This window comes from Hemicordylus capensis, chromosome 3, assembly GCF_027244095.1.
Source record: "Hemicordylus capensis ecotype Gifberg chromosome 3, rHemCap1.1.pri, whole genome shotgun sequence".
Classification (NCBI taxonomy): Eukaryota; Metazoa; Chordata; class Lepidosauria; order Squamata; family Cordylidae; genus Hemicordylus; species Hemicordylus capensis.
Genome location: NC_069659.1, coordinates 15,433,808 through 15,455,212, shown reverse-complemented (window position 1 = coordinate 15,455,212; position 21,405 = coordinate 15,433,808). Strand labels below are relative to the sequence as shown.

Here is a 21,405-nt window from a genome sequence, read left to right as displayed (position 1 = left end):
CTTAACTTTTTTAATGTATGCAACCACAGCGGCTAGAATAGTATATGCACAGAAATGGAAAGACAATAAAATGCCTTCAAAAGAAGACTGGTTGATAAAAATTTTGGAATCTGCAGAGAGAGCAAAACTTACAACACTTATAAGGGATGAAAACTTGGAATGTTTCAAAGAAGATTGGGAACCTTCTTGCTTTACTTAAAGAACTATTTTCCTAACATGGACCTTTCAGCAGGGTTTGAAATTTAGTCATTACAGCAGGTTGGGTAGGGTAAAATAGAATTGTAAGGTGGAGTATATATGTTTTGTATTGTTATAGCAATGGCTTATATGTATAGTTAACAAGAACCACGCAGACTGGTAAGCTGGAAGTCAATATTTACTTAATTAAGTGTAACTGATTGTTAAGGTATTGTAAAATCAATAAAATTTTAAAATGCAAAAAAAACCCCAACCCCCCCCAAACAACAACAACAAAAACCCTTTAAAGTCCTGAATGGCTTGGGTCCGGGCTACCTGAGAGATTGTCTTGCTCCATATGTCCCATCCCAGACCTTAGGATCTTCTTCTTTGGTCTTCCTCCGAGTGCCCTGCCAAACAAGGTGAGGTGGGTGGTTACTAGGGAGAGGGTCCTTTCAGTGGTTGCACCCCATTTTGGAACAGCCTCCTCAGAGAGGTTTGCCTGGCTTCATTACTTTGTTCTTTTAGATGTCGGGTAAAGACCTTTTTGTTCATTCAGGCTTCTTAAATTTGATTTTAAACTGATTTTTAGAGTTTTAACATTGCTTTGCATTCATTTTGTATTTTGCCTTTTGGTCTGTTATGATTTAATGTGTTGTGTGTTTTTATTTTATGTTTTAATGTAGTGTTGTGAACAATTTGTTATGGGGCGGCTAACAAATAAAGTTGTTGTTGTTGTTGCCAAACCTGACCGGAGAAAATCTTCCCACAATTCCGTGCCCCCCCCTTTCTTTTACACAATATCAAGCCATTAAAATCTCTAGGATTGCTTTCAGTGTCTTTCTGTCCTGAGACTCCAGGCTAATTAATAAGAACATAAGAACAGCCCTGCTGGATCAGGCCCAAGGCACATCTAGTCCAGCATCCCGTTTCCCACAGTGGCCCACCAGATGCTGCTGGAAGCCACAGGCAGGAGTTGAGGACATGCCCTCTCTCCTGCCGTTACTCCCCTGCAACTGGTACTCAGAGGCATCCTGCCTTTGAGGCTGGAGGTGGCCCACAGCCCTCCGACTGGTAGCCATTGATAGACCTCTCCTCCATGAAGTTATCCAAACCCCTCTTAAAGCCATCCAGGTTGTTCAGGCTGTCACCACATCCTGTGGCAGAGAGTTCCACAGGTGGATCACACGTTGTGTGAAAAAGTACTTCTGTTTGTTGGTCCTAGACCTCCTGGCAATCAATTTCATGGAGTGACCCCTGGTTCTAGTGTTGTGTGAGAGGGAAAAGAATTTCTCCACTTTCTTCACACCATGCATGATTTTATAGATCTCTGTCATGTCTCCCCGCAGTCCTCTGGAGGACTGGCAATCCTAAAGTCCAGTTTAGAAGCATCATTGGTTTTTGGTTTTCTTTTTTAATTGTAAATTGTCAATGTAACGAGGACAGGCTCTAAACTGATATTTTACTAAACTTCAAGCAGTGCCTTTGGGAAGAAATACTTTGGTTAGAACTACATGTATCACATAAGACCATAAGATCAGCCTTGCTGGATCAGGTCCACGGCCAGCACCCTGTTTCACACAGTGGCCCATCAGATGCCGCTGGGAAGCCCACAGGCAGGAGTTGAAGGCATGCCCTCTCTCCTGCTGTTACTCCTCTGCAACTGGTATTCAGAGGCATCCTGCCTTTGAGGCTGGAGGTAGCCTTTAGCCCTCCGACTAGTAGCCGTTGATAGACCTCTCCTCTATGAAGTGATTCTAACCCTTCTTAAAGTCATAAGTAGAAGCAGTGATTGCTGTTTCTTCTCATGTGTAATGTTTCTGAATGTGCTTGTGTGCTTTGCCCTGAGCACTGAAGAAAGTGCAGCTTATAAATGGAAATTCATAAAAGTGGCAGGTGCTTAATCAATCAAACTTTAATTCAGTCAATAGACGAACAAAGTCTAAGTAACAAACAACCATGTAAGATACAATACATGAACAATAATCACAATGGGCAATTAAGATAAAGGAGGAGAGCCGGTTTTGTGGTAGTGAGCATGAATTGTCCTCTTTGCTAAGCAGGTTCCAACCTGGTTTGCATTTGAATGGGATACTACATGTGTGAGCACTGTAAGATATTCCCTTTAGGAGATGGGGCCACTCTGGGAAGAATACCTGCCTGCTTGCAAGGCAAGGTGTTCCAAGTTCCCTCCTTGGCATTTCCAAGAGGGGGCTGGGAGAGACTGCTGCCTGCAACCTTGGAGAAGCTGCTGCCAGTCTGTGCAGACAATGCTAAGCTTGATGAACCAAGGGTCTGACTCAGTATATGGTATCCTATGTTCAAGTTAAATAATCTCACAGGTGCAAATGGCAGCAGCCATGAATTTGGCAACTTTGTCAGAATCCCAATCAGATAATAATGGGGGGAAATAAAGCACAGCTGATCGAAACAAAGCAGCCAGATTGGTCTCTCGGGCAATCCAGAGAGACCATATTATGCCTGTTTTGAAACAGTTGCACTGGCTGCTGATATGTTTCTGGGCAAAATACAAAGTGCTGGTTATTACCTTTAAAACCCTGAACAACTTAGGTCCGAGTTATCTTAGAGAGCGCCTTCTTTGGTACGATACCCACCAGACATTAAGGTCATCTGAAGAGGTCTGTCTTCAGTTACCACCAACACGTCTGGTTGTGACTCAGTGGCGGGCCTTCTCTGTAGCTGCTCCTGGGCTGTGGCATGCACTCTCTGCAGAAATCTGTAGTCTGAGTTCATTTTTGGCCTTCAGGAGAGCCCTTAAGACCTAACTGTTTGGTCTGACCTTTGAGGGTTTTTAAACTGCTTTTAAACCGTAAAGGTTCGGCCTGGTTTTCCAGGGTTTTACAAACTGCTTTAATTGTTTTAATAATGGTTTTATGTTGTTTTTACAGTGTTGGATTTTAATAGTTAATTGATTTTAGTTTTGTTTTAATGTAAACCACCCTGTGCCATTTTTGGAAGTGCAGTATAGAAATCAAATCAAATCAAATCAATAAATACATTGATCTACCCAGGTATTTGATGATAACGGGCGTAATACATATAGAACGAATATCACATGATGAAAGGGGTAGCACCCGGGAGGTGCCTACTTTCCACAAGGACAGCTTTTAAGAACATAAGAACAGCCCTGCTGGATCAGGCCCAAGGCCCATCTAGTCTAGCATCCTGTTTCACACAGTGGCCCACCAGATGCCTCTGGGAAGCCCACAGGCAAGAGGTGAGGGCATGCCCTCTCTCCTGTTCTTGCTCCCCTGCAACTTCTACTCAGAAGCATCCTGCCTTGCTTTGAGGCTGGAGCTGGCCTATAGCCCTCCGACTAGTAGCGGTTGGTAGACCTCTCCTCCATGAAGTTATCCAAACCCCTCTTAAAGCCATCCAGGTTGTTGTCACCACATCTTGTGGCAGAGAATTCCACAAGTTGATTATGACTTGTGTGAAAAAGTACTTCTGTTTGTTGGTCCTAATTTTCCTGGCAATCAATTTCATGGGATGACCCCTGGTTCTAGTGTTATTGTTATTATTATTTTTACATTTATATCCCACTCTTCCTCCAAGGAGCCCAGAGCGGTGTACTACATACTTGAGTTTCTCTTTCACAACAACCCTGTGAAGTAGGTTAGGCTGAGAGAGAAGTGACTGGCCCAGAGTCATCCAGCTAGTTTCATGGCTGAATAGGGATTTGAAATCGGGTCTCCCCGGCCTAGTTATGGGAGAGGGAGATTTCTCTCTATCCACTTTCTCCACACCATGCATGATTTATTTATCTATCGTATTTTCATACTGCCTGATGTGTAAATCTCTAGGTGGTGTCCCCTCCCGCAGGGGGCCCTCAAACTTGGTTCCCCAGATGTTGTTGGACTACAACTGGCCACAGTCCATTGTGACAAGGGAGGACAGGAGTTGTAGCCCCACAGTGTCTATAGACGCCCACCACCACTGCAACAGTTATATGTGGCCACTTATATATTATGTGGACACAGTTCTATGTGGCGATGACGTGGCCACTGACGGGGAAGGGAGCGAGGGCTGGGGAGGAAAAGGTCACGTGGAAACTCGCGATTGATTTCGTCATCGCGTTCTTCCTTGTTACGCGACAGGGAGAGATGGGGCGGGGACAGTGTGTGTGTGAGAGAGAAAATGGCAAATCACGTGGCAGGGGCGGCGGGGCGTGCCCCTAATCGCTAGCATGTCACGTGGGTAGCCAGGGCGAAAGGGAGGGTGAAGTGCGGGGAGAGAAGGGCGGGGCGGCTACAGACACGTGATCCCGGCGGCCCGGAAAGGTCTCTGAGGCCGAGCTGAGCGGCTTCTCCGGCCGCCATTTTCCTGCGGTGACCAGTGGGGAAGAGAGAGACGCCGGCGGTGGCAGCAGCCGAGTGGCGGAAGCGCGAGGGGAGGGGGCGGAGGGAGAGGAGCGGAGCAGCGAAGAAGAAGGGGAGGAGGCCGCCCTCTCCGGGTGACAGGCCCGGCCTTCCCAGAGGGCGGGGCGCAGCGCAGCCGGGCGTCTAGGGCTTGGCGGCGGTCGAGTCGGGTCCAGCGGGGACCGCCCTCCTCTCCCCTTCTCCCTCCCGGTGCCTTCTTCCTCTCCCGCCCCTGTCCTAGCTTCAGGAAGGATTAGAGCAGCAGCGGCGGCGCTCGGAATCGGGCACCACCATGTCTGGGCAGAGCCTGACGGACCGCATCACGGCGGCGCAGCACAGCGTGACCGGCTCGGCCGTGTCCAAGACCGTCTGCAAGGCCACCACGCACGAGGTGATGGGCCCCAAGAAGAAGCACCTCGACTGTGAGTGAGCTCGGTTCTCCACCCCCCCCCCGCTGCAGCCTGCCCCTGCTGTCACCCGCTCCCTCGCTGGCTCTCCTTTCCCAGCCGCCTCCTCGTCGCACAAGCTCCAGGGCTCCCTCTGGGCTGAACGCTTCCCCTTGGGGAGCCCTGCCTGCGCTCCCTACTCCCTCTTCCCACCGCTCGACTCTGCAAATCATGACCTGCCACTTCTGAAGTCTCCCCCCGACCCCACGCTCCGGTTCCTGGGAGGGCACCCTCCCTTCTCTCTGCTCTGTCCAGCAAGGCTTCTCATACTTGGGCCCCCAGATGCTGGCGGACTGCAGCTCGCAGGGAGTGATGGGAGTTGTAGTCCAACAACATCTGGGGACCCAAGTTTGAGAACCCTTACTGGAAGGCATCCCTTCTCGGTCTGTTGCTTCTTCTCCTTCTCTTATTTCCTTTCTCTTTCTCTCTCCCCTCCCCTTTCTCCAGTTTTCCCCTGCATTTCCTAGAATCTTTATTTCTTTGTCTCCATTCTCCCCCATTCTAGGTACTTTTTCCTAACTTAGGGAATGCACTGCCCCAAGCTATGGTGGTAAGGTGTTGAAGGGGCCAGCATAGATGGCTGTGAAGGGCACTCATGGATCTGTATGAATTGACTTGTATTTTTTAACGTTCTGTAGGCTTCTTGGCCGAGAAGTGGGAACAGGGAACTTTTTGGCCAAAAGGTGATGTGGAAAATTTTAGAATAATAAAATAAAAGTCAATTTGGTATCTATTAGCTGAGGCAGGATGCTGGGCTTCAAGGACCTTTGCTGTGATGCAACAGGTCTGTCTCTCTCTTTAAAGAATGTTACTCTGACCCACAGTCTTTCAGTGGCTTTTTTCCTTCAGGTTTGTGCTCCACTGCCTGTATGTTGTGTTATCCTCCCCTTAATTTTTTTAAAAAGAGCTTTTTCATTGACCATCCTGAGTACCACCTCATGGCCTTTTCCAATTTCTGTCCCATACCGAGATACGCACTATTAGTAGGGCTATTAAAGTTAACCAGTTGCTTAACCAATTGATTAAACAGTGACATTTAAGTTTCTGTGTTTTTATAACCTGAGCTTTGGTGCCTTTTTTGACCTATGGAGATATGATATACAACTCAATTAGCTTAACAGCAAGTGGTAGCTTTTGCTATCTTTAATATTTTCACTTCATTTTCCTTTATTGTAGCAAAATATCAAGGGCATTCTTCATTTTTTCATGATGTGTAGGGCTTCGCCAAATGACTATTATTATTATTACACTTATATCCCGCTGTTCCTCCAAGGAGCTCAGAATGGTGTAATCTCCCAATCAAGCCAATTAAAGGCGCAACCCTAATCATTAACCTTAGGTACTGTGTCTCAAAGTGACAATAAATTGTCCATTACTACTTCCTGATTTCTGCATTCACTAACTAGACATGCTACATATTTTCTCCTGACAATGGTTTCCCCCCACCAGTTTGCTACTTATAAAGGAAACACATTATCTGCTGCCTGATCTGCTACTAATGTCCCAAATCTGGCAACCTCTATATACAGATAATCTGAGTCTGTTACCTTCACTCTCAGTTCTATTTTGGGTTTCTCCTTCCATTTTAACCTTTCTTTAATCTGTAGGTCATGCCTGTGCAGAACACCTTGCTTGTCCTCTTTCACTTTTTCTGGGCTGCTCATCTTTGGAAAAACTTGCTTAAATATGCAGAGTTTATTTATTTTATTTAAAATTTGTATTTCCTTTCCCAGGGAAGGTGACCACAGCACCTTTCCCTGATAATGCTTTCTGCAAGGCAGGTAACTGAACTTAGCATTCCTTGTGTTAGATGTGCATAGGTGCAAAGGTTAAGGTATATTGTAGGGAAGCTATATTCCCTCCCCCCCACATTTGTCCAAACAGGTTTTCTTATAATAAAGGATATTAAATAGCAGCTGATAATTCTTATTCCCCCACTGAGTGTACGCTTGCCAACATTCCTCAGCCTGCCTCTTCTGTATCTTTTGCATAGGGTTCAGTGATAGTGTTCAGAGTATTTTGCAGTTCAGTGTGAGCAAGTGTAAAGTGATGCATATTGGGGCGGGGGGGGGGGGGACTTTGCATATTCACTGATGGAGTCTGAGCTGTCAGTGACTGACCAGGAGAGAGACCTTGGGGTTGTGGTGGGCAGCTTGTTGGAAGTATCGACTCAGTATGTGGCAGCTATGAAAAAGACAAATTCCTTGCTAGGGATCATTAGGAAGGGGATTGAAAATAAAAATATGACTATTATAATGCCCTTATACAAATCTATGGTGTGGCTACATTTGGAGTACTGTTTATAGTTCTGGTCACTGTATCTTAAAAAGGACACTGTAGAACTGGAGAAGGTGCAGAAGAGGGCAACCTGGAGCACCTTGCTTCTGAGGCAAGGTTACAGCATCTGGGGCTTTTTAGTTTGGAGAATAGGCAGCTTTGGGGAGACGTGATAGAGGTGTATAAAATTATGCATGGAGTAGAGAGTGGACAGATAACTTTTTCTCCCTCTCACAGCACTAGAACCAAGGGTCATCCCATGAAACTGAAGGCTGGGAAATTTAGAACCGACAAGAAGTAGTACTTTTTCACAAGCTCATAATTAATCTATGGAATTCTCTGCCACCGGATGTGGTAATGACCGCTAGCTTGGATGTCTTTCAAAGGGGCTTAGACAAATTCATGGAAGACAGGTCTATAAATGGCTACTGGTCTGGTGACTATGGGCCACCTCCAGCCTCAGAGGCAAGATGCCAGGGTAGCAACAGCAAGAGAGAAGGTGTGCTCTCATCTCTTGCCTCTGGGTTTTTCAGAAGCATCTGGTGGGCCACTGTGTGAATTGGGGATGCTGGACTGAAAGGGCCTTGAGCCTGATCCTACAGGGCTGTTCTTATGTGTACAAGCCTAGCCTACTTGTTATACTTTGTCTCTGTACCTCCCTCTCCCACTGTACTTGTCAGTAGCTTGAAGTCTATTCATCCTGCTCTTTGGGATCTTTGAGTAATGGCTGCCTAGGAGCTTGGAACCTTCTCTGTTGACTTTAGCACTTGTTGAAATCTGGAATACGGTCTTGCTGATCTGCTTAGAAACCATATGAACCATGAGTTCTTTGACAGCCAGCAATGTATCTGTTCTAGGTATGAAGCTTGTCAGCAATACACCTGTACACCAGTGACCTTAATATGCTCTGCCTTGCTTTTCATAATGGTGTGGTTGGGTGGAGGCAAGAAATTTCACTTGGATCCAGCACCACCTCCTCTGAGATTCCTTGTTGTACTGGGCCTGTGTCAGTGTTCACATTCTGTAGAACCTTTAACTTTCAGTGTGTGTTAGGTGTCTGAGAAAAATGTTAATCTGTAGTATCTCTAAAAGGCTTTCCTGTAAACATTCTTTTCATACTCCTTTGTTATAGTGATTCCATTAAATGAGTTGCAGATTATTTTAGCATATTACCTGTGCTCCCTGTTAAACTTGCATTGAGTATGGATTTTAATATACTCCAAAACTGTACGCTGTGTGTAGCAACTTGTATAATGAAAATAGCTTTGAGGGCTCTTGCTTCTGTGCGCATGTGAGATTATGAATCAAGACGTTAATGGGTTGCCCATGATCTTATCATTAGGAAGGCTTTAATAGTCTGATATCATAAGCCATAACTTTTTAATGAATTACTTTGGTCAGTATTGGAGGGATTAACTTCTAATTCTTTTGTTCATGATCAGGGCTATGTGTAATGTATATATTAATGGTTGCATGCTTCAGAGGCAGTCTCATGCTGGGTGAAGATCTTGACATTCCAAGTACCTCACTTCGATTTATTTCTTTTTTTTAAAAGCTTTTCCCCTAGAGGAAAGCTCAGATGTTTGTTCTGTGTTTAGTGTACTCTGGGAAAGCCTGCTCTTTTTTTTTGCAATTGTTATTCTCTGCCTCTATATTCTATTCTCCTTATAGATCATCTGATCTCAAAATCTGTGTCTTCCTTCCTTAATTCCCCTTTAATGCTCTGTTTTTGCTAAAATCAGAATCCCCAGAAAAACTTGTCTAAAACACACTTATGAAAAAAGTATCAAAAAGTGTGCAAACCTATTGTGATATTGAGATTTCCTTGGCACCATTTTTTGAATATTTATAGTGCACACAACCATGATTGTGATTCCCATTATAGGTTGGTGGGCTAGCCTATATAGTTCAAGGGTAAAACTCTTTTGGTAGCACAGACACTTGCAGTGCCTTAGCAACACTCTCTTGTGTGAATCTGAGTAAGCAGGTGCGTGAGATGTGTGTTGAAAATTTCCACTCAGAACTTCCCCTTGGAAAAGGAAACTTCATTCTTCTCATCTGCTTTGAAGACTGGTCTGCCACAGTTGGACAGGGTTCCTGCCGATTTCCTTCATCATTTGGCTGCGAAGGCTTTTCAATATCTTTTCTCTGTTCTAGAGTTGTTGCATTAGGGAGAGTTAACTCGTTACTCCTTAGAAGATTCCATAATGGAGGACAGATTGTGGAGTTTATTGTTTTGTGTTTAACAAAGCCTGAGGTAGCAGAGAACTCAGATTTGTGTCTCTAACGTAGAAAAAATAGCTATGATAATCTTAAGTGTTGCATGTTGTGACATTTTCATTGGAAAGGCTTAGCAGCTAGATCTTGCTCATACTTAAGGTCTAGCTGATTGTTATGTTTGATGTCAGAAAGGAATTTTCACCCAACTCTGACTGTTTGTGTGCTATTGTCTTTGTAATGTGGATGGCTTAACAGGGAGCTATTTGTGTTCTTGGCTCTGGTTTAAGAGTACAGTATAGTAGTATTTTGCTTAAGATGTGGTGCAGTTTGAATTGTACTTAGTGATTTGTGGAGGTTGGTGGGTGGTTCATCTAACAGGGAGTTAGAGTAGATTACTTTGGTGGTCCTTCCAATTCTTTTTGTAAAAAAATTCTGTTTTGCTGCCACCCATAAGTAGTAGTGTTAAAAAAGACTTTGTGCTAGCTTAAATGTAACATTAAATGAAGGCCTGCATCCTATTTAAATAAACTTCTTTCCAGTAACTGAAGAGTGTCTAGATTTCCTCTTTGTGGCTTTTCTAGTATCTTATGTGGTAAGTCACATTCTCAATAATCAGATGCTCTGGGCCACATTTCAGGGGTGACAAATGGCAAAAATAACAAAGCTTGTCTGATTAACTTATTCTATTAAAATAGTGGGGGTAGGGGAGTAAGATTTCTCTAACTTTATGCTCAGAAACCGCCGCCCCCCCCCCCCCCCCCCGAATCAGAGGGATGTTAAATCTCTCCAGGTTTAATGCTCACAACCAGGTAATAAATGTTACGAAGTCTTTCAAAACTGGGATAATGGTGTTGAAGAGAAACCTGGGCTGTAGTATAGATTTAAAATCCTTGCTGTACAGCAGAGCTCAACAAATTCTGGGCATCAGGCAGCCATGGTGCCTAGAGGTTTAATTGTGGGACCCAGATGAGGATATTTTTTGTCCCTGGCAGCCCTGTTTCTGTTACTTGTAGAAGAGATGAAGAGAAACCCATTTATTCTCCCCAATGTCTGGTAAATTTGTAAAGCACCCACTGTCTGGCTCCTAAATGCTTGGGCTAGCTCCTAGATGCAAATATTTGCCAAAGCCTGCTGTATGGTTTTCTGCTTCTTGTTCTCTGAACAGCATGTGGATGTTGCATGGCTAATCCCTTAACTGACAGCATTCATCAGGTACTAGAAGTACTCCAGCTTCCCAATTAAATAATACCTTCTTCCATATGCTTGGCTGCTTTTGGAATTTTGGAATTGAAGAATTCATTCATTGAACTATTTTATAATCCCAGGCACCTCATTTTCCTTCCTCCCCAACCTATTATCATTAGATGGTGGAATAAAAGTATTCTGTGTGTGCACAGTATGTTTGGATTGTCTTGTGTCTCAGTTATAATTGCTTTGCGGTTTGGAGTGGAAGAGGGAAGATCTAATTTTGGAGGGGAGAGAATCTCTTCCTGAGAGGGTCTGGCAGAGACAATTGCTCTGGCAGGATTACGTTGCTTCTTTCACAGGACAGCTTGCAACTTAGCCAGGCCTGAATTGTGTAATTTGGATGTTGCTGCACAAGTCTGGATGGATTGTATAACTTGAGACCTCACACACTTATTTTAAAATATTTAATATCCCACCTTATAAGCATGCTAGTCTCACAAGATAGCTTAATAAAAAGTTAAAATGTAAAATACATTAAAACAAGGCAGTAGCAACAGGATAAAATAGTAGCAAATGGCAACTCCCAAAAACATGCTTTACCACTTAAATTATAGCATGTAGAATTACTTCAGCAGTGAAGTTTTTAGGATGCACATTCATTTGTTGGCTCTTTGAATTCATTTGTTGAAAGATCAGAGATCTTTCCTAGAAGACAATGCTGGCCTGTAAAAGCGAATGTATAGCTCTCATCTGTGTTGAGTGACATAAATAATGCATGTGTGTGGATCTTGAAATGACCTGTATTTGTGCCTGAGAAAGCATCACACACTTGAGGATCGATCAGCATGGAACAATTGCTTAAAGATATTTTCAATATTTTTGTCTGGTGATTATGCTGCTTAAAATATGGTTGGGTGCTTCAGAATGCCAAAGTCCTTGGGACAGGAATGAAAGTCCCACCTTCACCTTACAAGATTGCTCACAACAGGGTTGGGGATAGTTAGCTATTCTCCTACAGTGCACAGCCCAGCATGAAGGCACAATATTCAGACTTCCAAAGCAATATGGAAGAGAGCCAGAATGGTGTAGTGATTAGAGTGCTGGACTAGGACTGGGGAGACCCGAGTTCATATCTCCATTCAGCCATGATACTTGCTGAGTGACTGCGCCGAGGCACTTCTCTCTCAGCCTAACCTACTTTTCAGGGTTGTTGTGAGGAGAAACTTAAGTACGTAGTACACCACTCTGGGCTCCTTGGAGGAAGAGTGGGATATAAAATGTAAAAAAACAAACAAAAAAAAAACCCTACAGATTGAAAGCCACATCCAAGAATTACAGTTCACAGGAGTATCAAGTATGAGTAGTTTTTTCTATTCCCGGGATTGAGATCTTCTTAATTCCAAGGAAAACTACTTATGCTTTGTGGTGGCTTACCTCAGGAAAGATGCACTCTGGGGAAGCCCTTGGCTTTATGAAATAACTGACTGATTTCATTTGAAACTTATTTCTTGACAGCAAAATGGAGAGCTGGATCTTTACATGTTGCACACTTTAGTTGGATCATCTGATGGGCTGTGTTTGTTTTTCTCCTCCAAGAAGGATTGCCATGGTTTATTCTCTGTGGAAGTTGGGAAAGGAGGAGCCAGCTGGAACATGGGGGGCTGGACGGTGGCTTTCTCAGTAGGGGCAAGAGAAGGAATTAACCCAGAAGGAGGTACATTCCCAGAAACTCCTGAGACTACGAACCCTGGATTACAAAGCCATGTTGTGTGAAGGACACTCCCCCTGCAATATAAAAGTGCCTCGGGTTACTTACCAATGAGATGGCGATTCCCCCAGTACTCACTTGCTCACCTACCATTGTGACTACGGACTACTCCAGTTAAGGCACCCACAACTAATACTGCAATGCCATATTGGTATGTAGTAGGCAGAAACAAATCCCCACCCAAGGCCTATCAAGATGGAGGTAAAATTCCTACTCCACCCTAATTCCGTTGCCCACATTGATAAATGGAAGGGCAGGTGCATGACATCCACAAGTACCAGTGTAAGGGTGGGACTATGTTGTACATCTCCTACATGTTGCACATCTATGTTGTCACCGTGCCTGAGCTTCCTGATACTGCATCATGCAGCATAATACATCCTCCCTCATTGGTGGCTGGGTGCAATTCCCATCCCTCCCAGGCATTTTTTGGGGAGCCAAGGGGAAGGAAGTACTAATTGGGGTGAGTGTGGGTCAAGCCCCGAGAGGTGGTTTAGATCTGCCTGTCCTTGATGGGCTTACACGTGGCCTGAAAGATGAGATATGGAGCTTGGGAGTGCCCTGGGTCAAAAACTCAGGTTGAGGCAATGGCCAGGAGCGCTTTTTATCAGCTTTGGCTGATACATCAGCTATACTCATTTCTGGAGATAAATGACCATAAAACAGTAGTACGTATGCTGGTAACCTCCAGGCTTGACTACTGTAATGCACTCTACGTGGGACTGCCTTTGTACATAGTCCTGAAACTACAACTGGTACAGAATGCAGCAGCCAGGTTGGTCTCTGGAACAACCCAAAGGTTCCATATAACACTGATTCTGAAAGAATTGTACTGGCTGCCAATATATTTCTGAACGAAATACAAAGTGTTGGTTATTATCCCTAAAGCCCTTAGTGCAGGGCTGCACAACTCAAATGCCCTAGTGGGCCAGAACCATCCACAGCTTGGCGTGCAGGGGCCGAGGTCAATTATTAGCACATTATTGCATTAAAATTAAAAATGTTATTAGTTAGTTTTGGATCTATTCCCCCTATCAATGGTCTCATAGTTTTAACCAAGGATAGTGGCCAGAAAATAGGTCCTGTCCCTGCTCAATCAGTGGGGCCCCTGGAAGGCCTGCCAGCCCCAAACAAATGCCAAATCCTCTCCTCTCCCTAAGTGGTGGTGGTTTTAAGGTTGCAATCCTCAGCGTGCTTACATGGGAGTAAGCCTCACTGGATACACCATGGAACATCTTTCTGAGAAAACTTGCCTAGGATGGTGCTATAAGGCAGTTTCCAGCTCCTGTGTTGCTGCAGGAGAACTGCGGGCCAGTAAAAAAGTCCCTGTGGGCCGAATCCGGGCCCCAGGCCTTATGTTGTGCAGGCCTGCCTTAATGGTTTAATGGTCCAGGGTACTTAAAAGAACTCCTTCTTTGTCATGATCCCTGTGGCCTATTAAGTTGCTGCTGGCTGGTGGTGATTTGGGGCCCCGGACCTTCTGTGTGGCTGCCCCAGGGATTTGGAATTCACTCCCTTTCAAAATAAGAGCTTTCTCAATCTCTGATTGCGTATAAAGATTCCTAAGACACGCCTGTTTTCTTGGGCTTTTCGTTACAGCTGATCTTAAACTGCTTTATTCTGTGAATTGTTCTTTGTGTGTGTGTTCAGTGAAAGTGTGTTAATTGTTTTTATTTTATATTGTAACTTAGATTGTGTATACTGCAGAGAGAGATAAAAATGGGTGGTATATAAATATGGTAAATAAATGGGGGTACGTTTCTGGTAATATAAATGTTAATGTGTGTATATGGAAAAACCAGTTTATATAGACAATAATAAATGAATGCAATGGGATGAGTGAATAAATAGTTCTGCATAAGATTATGCAGCACTAACCTCTTCACCTCTATGTCCCTCATTTCATAGAACTGTCCTATAGTAAGCACCATAGCTGCTGGCTATGCCATTGGCAGTTGTGGTAACTGGCAGGCCTGCTGCAGCTTTTACATAGTGTGGTGTGTAAGTTCCACAGATATTACCTTACCATGGTTCTTAGTATGGTATGGGTCTTGGATAAAGTGGTACTGTGGCCACATACAGTAGAATCTCTTAATACATTGCAGAGCACAAGGATGTCCTGCATCTGATACTGTTAGGCTTAGCAGAATGGGTGTGATTTCACTAGAAAGGACAAAAAGATTGTGTTGTACAGAATTACCCTGCTTGGTATACTGTGCTCTGTCAACATTTGTTTGTTTTCCTTTAAAATGTTGAAGAGACTTTGTGACAGTTATATTCAGTAAGAGGAATTTAGGATTTGTTCAGGTGTGGCTAGGATTCACAGAGCTCAGCGACTGGAAGCAGAAACGGGCTTCGTAGGCAGAGACTTGGGAAATGGAGGAGTGAGTGGGTGTTGGATATGGAGGAGTGAGTGCCACCTGGCCTAAACTGGGGCTGGAGACAGGAAACGAAGCTGAGTAGGGTACTCGGTAGGGCTTGGTGTAATGCTACAGAAGATCTGTAGTGGCTGCTCAGACGGAACTGTTTTTTCTAGGAAACCTTCAGAGTCAGGAAGCAGCTTAAGTAGGCTTGGGGAAGATAGGCCATGCCCTTTCCTCCATGCCTACACAAGCCTTGCTCCCAAGTAGACTTTCTGTGTCTGCTGTTGACCCCTTCTCCTGAGAAGACGCATTGGAAGGCAGGTGTCTGACAGCTAGGTAGACACTTCTGCATTTGACTTGAAGGGTTTCTCTAACCTGGTGTCTTTGAGTTTGGGGGCTCGGAGGGGACTTCCTGGGGTGTTGAGGGATAGAAGTCTGCACCTGGGGTGCCTCTGTGTCTGGTATGGGGGGCACATTCCCTTTGGGGGGGGCACGTTCCCTTTGGGGGGGCACGTTCCCTTTGGGGGGGGCGTTAGATTGCACTCAGGTTGAATCAGAAAGGCCCCATTCTGAATGCACATGCATGCACACCCTGCCTTGATACTGCCTCCCAGAACAAAACTCATTCCACACAGAGATGGAAAAAAATTGAGGGAGCACTGCTTGGGGGCAACTTTTTGAATGGAACCCTGCAGGACCCTGCATTTTGCAGAATCCTGCATTTTGAAGAGCAACAATCTCGAAGTGACACCATCTGGAACCTACCCGAGAGGTCGGAGCAGAACCATTGCAGGGCAGTGCCTCCCACTCCCAACCCCCTCAGGTGCTCCAGGAGATTCAAAAGGATCAAAAGTTGCACTCCCCCTGTCAGTTCCTAATTAGAAATCATCCAACAGGCTAACCAAGATAGTCTCATTCTCAACCCCATAGCCTGCTTGAATGATAGTTTGAAATGGGTCCAGATAATTTGCTTCTTCCAAGACTACCTGCAGCTGAGATGCTTCCGCCCTCTGTCACCTTACCCAACTGTGGGAGGCTGAAGACAGGCCTATAATTGCCTAATTCTGAAGAATCCAATGCAGGTTTCTTCAACAGTGGTCTAATAATTGCTGCCTTGTCTTGAGGCATTCTGCTCTCCCTTAGAGAAGCATTAATTATCTTAAGACCCTCTCTAATAACCTCTCTGCTGGATTGTATAAGCCATGAAGAGAACAGGTAGTAAGGTGAAATGTTGCAAGCAGCTTGTCCACATCCTTGGGAGTCAGAAACTGAAATGGATCCAGTTTATCATAAAGAGGAGCTGCTGGACACCTCCACAGTAGGCTCTAAAGTAACTGTAGAGTCTAGTTCAGCTTGAATACAAGATATTTTATCTGCAAGAACCATTAAAAAGTCACAGTGGGTAATTGATGGATCCAAATTCTCATTCAAGGAAGGAGAGGCATTTACTAGCCCTCTCACAACCCTAGACAACTCTGCTGGACGTGAGCTTGCAGAAGCGATGTGGGCAGAAAAGAACTGCTTCTTTGCTGTGTGCATTGCCAGAGCTTAGATAATCAAATGTACTCCATGTTGTATTTGTCAGATTGAAGATGAGTCTTTCTCCACTTGCCCTCTAGCTTTTCTATTGACATCATTCCCATTCTGCTAAGCCTAGCAGTATCACATGCAGGTTAACCTTGTGCTCTGCAGTGTATTAAGAGATTCTACTGTATGTGGCCACAGTACCACTTTATCCAAGACATATACTATATTAAGAACCATGGTAAGGTAATATCTGTGGAACTTACACACCACACTATGTAATGTGGTGCCGCTTCAGCCCCTGTTCTTTTATATACCAAGGAGCGAATTTAGAAGTGGACCAGAGAGGGCCCTTAGAGACAATCATGTCTATTGCCCTGAAAAGTTCATTATTTCAGGTCTGAACCAGGGTATTGATAGAATCACTGGCAGAACCAAGCTCTTTATAGTGACAGGAAGTGCATTCCAGAGCCCGGGAATAGCCACAGAAAAGGCTTGGACCTGCATTGTCACCAGATGAGATGGTGGTAAACCCAGAGACCAGTCTGGCTGCTGCATTCTGCACAAATTGCAATTTCCAGACTATATGCGAAGGCAGCCCCATGCATAGCACATTGCAGAAGTGTAACCTGGAAGCTACCAGACAGATCTAAACAGTCTCCCATGTCTCAGCCCCTCACAATCAGTAAAGGTAAAGTGTGCCATCAAGTCGATTTCGACTCCTGGCACCCACAGAGCCCTGTGGTTTTCTTTGGTAGAATACAGGAGAGGTTTACCATTGCCTCCTCCCTCACAGTATGAGATGATGCCTTTCAGCATCTTCCTATATCACTGCTGCCTGATATAGTACCAGCAGGGATTTGAACTGGCAACCTTCTGCTTGTTAGTCAAGCATTTCCCCTCTGCGCCACTTAAGGTGACACAGTCAGTACCTCCATCTTATTTGGATTCAACTTTAGTTTATCCCTCATCCAGACCATTACTGTCTCCTGGCAGGCGTTTAGGGAATTTGTACATTTCCTAATGAGGTTGATATGAAGAAAAAGACTTGCCTGCCATCAGCATATTGATAACACCCTGCACCAAATCCCCTGATTTCTCCCAGTGGTTTCATGTAAATGTTAAAAAGCGTTGGAGGCAGTATGGAACATTATGGAACTCCATACAGTAGTTCTTGCTTTGAAGAGCAACAGTCTTCAAGCAATACCATCTGGAATCTACCCGAGAGATAGGAACAGAACCACTGTTAAAGAGTGCCACCTGGTCACAACTCTCTCAGGTGATCTAACAGGATACCATGGCCGATATTATTGAAAGCTGCCGAAAGATCCAAAAGGACCAATAGTCTCTCCCCCACTTAATACCAACAGGTAACACATGTCTGTTACCAACAGGTAACAGACGGATACCTCCAGTATTGCTTACAAACTACTCAACCCTGTCAAAGTCCTTGGCTGCATCCCCAAAGCAAGAGCTGGCACTTCAGTAATTCCAGCATGACTGAATAAGAGAGCTCTTGCTTTTAATAAAGCAATACTAATCTGGTTCATTATAACAACTTACAATATTATTGGCTTTCTGCGATAGAATACCAGAATTTTATAATTATATTTAATGTAGATATAGGCTAATATGACTTGAATGAAATGTTTTCCTTTTTTCAGTATCAAGTCTTTCATCTCATTCTAGATATTTATATATTATATTTGTACACAGTTCCAAACTTCCATCTCTGGGTAGTTTACAGCAACATAACACAAATTAAAAAAAAAAATTAAAACAATTTAAAACCACAAGTTTAATTAAATAACTTGAGTGAATAAATGTCTTTAGAGAGTTTTAAAAAAATTATCAGAGATAGGGAGGCTCTTTCGTCAGCAGGGAGTGCATTCTAGAGTCTCAGGGGAGTCACAGAGAAATCCATCCCTGAGTAGCCTTCAGACAAGCTGGTGGCAACTGCCGACTGACCTCTCTGGATGATCTCAGTGGGCAATGGGGCTCATAGTGAAGAAGACATTCTCTTAAATACCCTGAGCCTAAGCTGTTCAGTGCTTTATAGGTTATACCAAGCACCTTGAATTTTGCCTGGAAACATACTCAGTCCCTGAGTAATATAGTATTTAAACAATTTCACCAGCACTGAGCTAATGGATCCAAAATTTTGATAACATTGATCTGAAAAGCCATCAAAGCTAGTTACTTTGTTCTTTAATATCTTAAATTGATGCAATACTTGTGGTAGGTAACTAACTTCCTATAATTAACCCTTTTTGTTCTTCTACCAATATCTTAGGGATTTGCAGATCTTTCAAAAGGCAATAATCTTAGCCTATATAATAACTAGAACATTTAAGGAGACATTGGAAAACAAGCATGTGTTTATACTTATTTGAGTTGGCAAGAATCTTATTGTAAAATAATACTACATTTGTGTCTCAAACTTACTACATTGCATACATCTTGGGGAAAGTAAGTAATATGAATGTTGCCAATACCCATCACTCAAATCTAGGATCTGGTTAGTATAAACTAGAAAAAAGAATGAGATTGGGGGCGGGGAGGGGGGGGACAAAAGGGGTGGCGGGGAGGCACCAAGGGAAGAATGGCAGGTAACCTAAGCAACCTGACATAGGAATGAGTTTAAGGCAAAAAATGATAAAATTGATTTCTTAATTCAGAATTGTTGTTCAAGCCAAATTCAATAATGTCTTGCAATCTTTGATTGTAACCCAACTTATAACGGTTGATCATTCTTCGTGTTTGATCTACATAGAGGAACTTCCTTTAACAAATATTTATGAAACAATTTTTATAATTGCTAGATGGCTGTTCATTAATGCTTATTGAAACTGATTATCAAATGCCACTGTAACACTAGTAATCAACTATGTAGACTTCATAGCCTATGTAGTTCTTGTAACACAGCTCACTCAATGTGCCAAAAACTGTACTCTGCCATTTATTAACTACCATTAAATATTAATACCATTTAGGGTATTTAAGGGAACGCCGCCTTCTGCATGAACCCCACCGCCCACTGAGATCTGCTGGAGAGGTCCGTCTGCAGCTGCCACCGGCTCATCTGGTGGCCACCGGGATGAGCCTTCTCCGCTGCTGCCCCGAGGCTTTGGAATGTGCTCCCTAGTGAAATTAGAGCCTCCCCATCTCTGACAGCTTTTTAAAAGTCTTTAAAGATGCATCTGTTCACCCAGGCTTTTAATTAATATTGTTTTAATGCTTTTAATGCTGTCTTAAAATATTTTTAAATTGTTGTAATGTGTGTGTTCCCCCCCATTTTGTCTTGACAGATATTTTACTTTGTTTTTATTTTGTTGTAAACCGCCCAGAGACATAGGTTTTGTGCGGTATAAAAATGTTCTAATAAATAATAAAATAAATGTATTACTAGAACTATTAGAGTCAATGGGTTGTATTCATGGTTTGATTAATGGAAGAAATTATTGGAATGCAACTCATTGATCCAAATCCTTATGAGTCCAACTTTTAAACACTTGTTCAGACCTTCTAGCTCAGCCTTTAACTCACCAGTTTGCTTTGGAACCAAATATTGTTAGGGCTGGGGTGCAATTAAATACACATTGGTTGATTAATCATGTGTTCTGGTTGATTAAAGTTGCTTATGAGGGAATTCTTAAAGCATACCTTTTTGTTAGATGATAGACATGTTGCAGCAGGCAGCATTTTTAGAAGAGACATTTTCTGTTCTTCTCTTAGGAGGGAATGTTTACCTTTAGTAGTTCTTTCATTACATATTTTAAATAGATTAAAAGTACACCTGAGTAATGTATCAAAATGGGTTTTATCCAAAGAAAATAAAACTTGAATAAGCACCATTGAAACCAGTGACACAGGAATTGGTCACAATTTTGTCTTCACTGATGTGTTTGAATTTACTTTCTTTGGATACAACCCAATGTCTTTGTGTGTGGGCTGCAAAGCATTGCAGCCCTAAGTAGAATCTAGAATTCACACAATTGCAGTGGTGCAAATCACTGGCAGTCACCTGTCACTAGTACTTTCTATCTGTGCAACATTTGTAGAAGGTCTCTGAATCTTGGCTAACATTTTTGTAAACCCACCTGTCTTTTACACAACACTTGGCTTAACTTAGTACTGTATTGAACAGATAGCCTGGTAAACTTTACCTGGCCTCTGCTTGATTCATTCCACACATAAGATTGGTTGTGTCCCCTTGGTGCCTGGCAGTACTTAAATAGGCAGTCAAGCCATCAAAACATTAATTCATTGGACTATATAACAAAAGTAAGGCTTCTGGTGGTACTTAAATTGGCAACCCAGTTGGTGCTTCCTTCAGATGGGCTGGCAAAGAGGGGATGCCCACCTGTGCTCCCTAGCACCAGGTGATCAATGAAGCTCAGTTGCTTATGAATACGACTAGTATTTAAATACTGCTTTTCAACCAAAAGTTCCCAAAAGAGTTTACATACAGAAATTAATTAATTAAATGGCTGCCTGTCCCCAAAGGGCTCAGTGTCTAAAAAAGAAACATAAAGGCACCAACAGCCACTGGAGGGATGCTGTGCTGGGGTTGGATAGGGTCAGTTGCTCTCCCCCTGCTAAATAAAGAGAATCACCACTTTTAAAAAGTGCCTCTTTGCTCAGTTAGCAGGGGTCTACCTTTTCAGAGGGGTTACCTTTTCATCAGCATGTTTATTCATTTGCAGAAGATGTAAAGACTGCATAGACATATTCATATAATCATTATTGGCCTCCCCAGAAACTCTGCATGAAGTGTTAAGTTGCTGAAAACTGTGCACATTCATCTTGCAAGTATGATAGATCTGTTAGACATTTTTTTCCTACAAACATTTGGTTCTTGTTTGCTTTCCAGGATACACATGAAAGTGAGTTTAAAGAGCAGTATGCCCATCATAAAGGTTGGACATGTAAGTTATACTATTCACAACAGGGCTGGACAACTTTGGCCCTCATGCAGATGTTGGGCTACCACGCATGTGCACACTGTACACTATACATCTTTACACTGCCTTGCTTGGAGGTGGGGAGATCTATGAAAGCTT

The 21,405-nt window shown here is 43.4% G+C and overlaps 1 protein-coding gene across 12 annotated transcripts in view; it reads left to right on the top strand.

Annotated features, from left to right (window-relative positions):
- Window positions 1-4,320: 4,320 nt before the first annotated feature.
- The window catches only part of PICALM (phosphatidylinositol binding clathrin assembly protein), a 101,897-nt gene continuing 84,812 nt past the window's right edge, over window positions 4,321-21,405 (top strand). For 2 of the 12 annotated variants that reach the window (XM_053305417.1, XM_053305412.1), the window contains exon 1: window positions 4,321-4,978. In XM_053305417.1, coding sequence (XP_053161392.1) covers window positions 4,849-4,978 — 130 coding nt within the window. In that variant the 5' untranslated portion in view covers window positions 4,321-4,848. The remainder of the gene's footprint in view (window positions 4,979-21,405) is intronic. The other 10 variants (XM_053305419.1, XM_053305414.1, XM_053305415.1 and 7 more) reach the window with 8 other exon arrangements.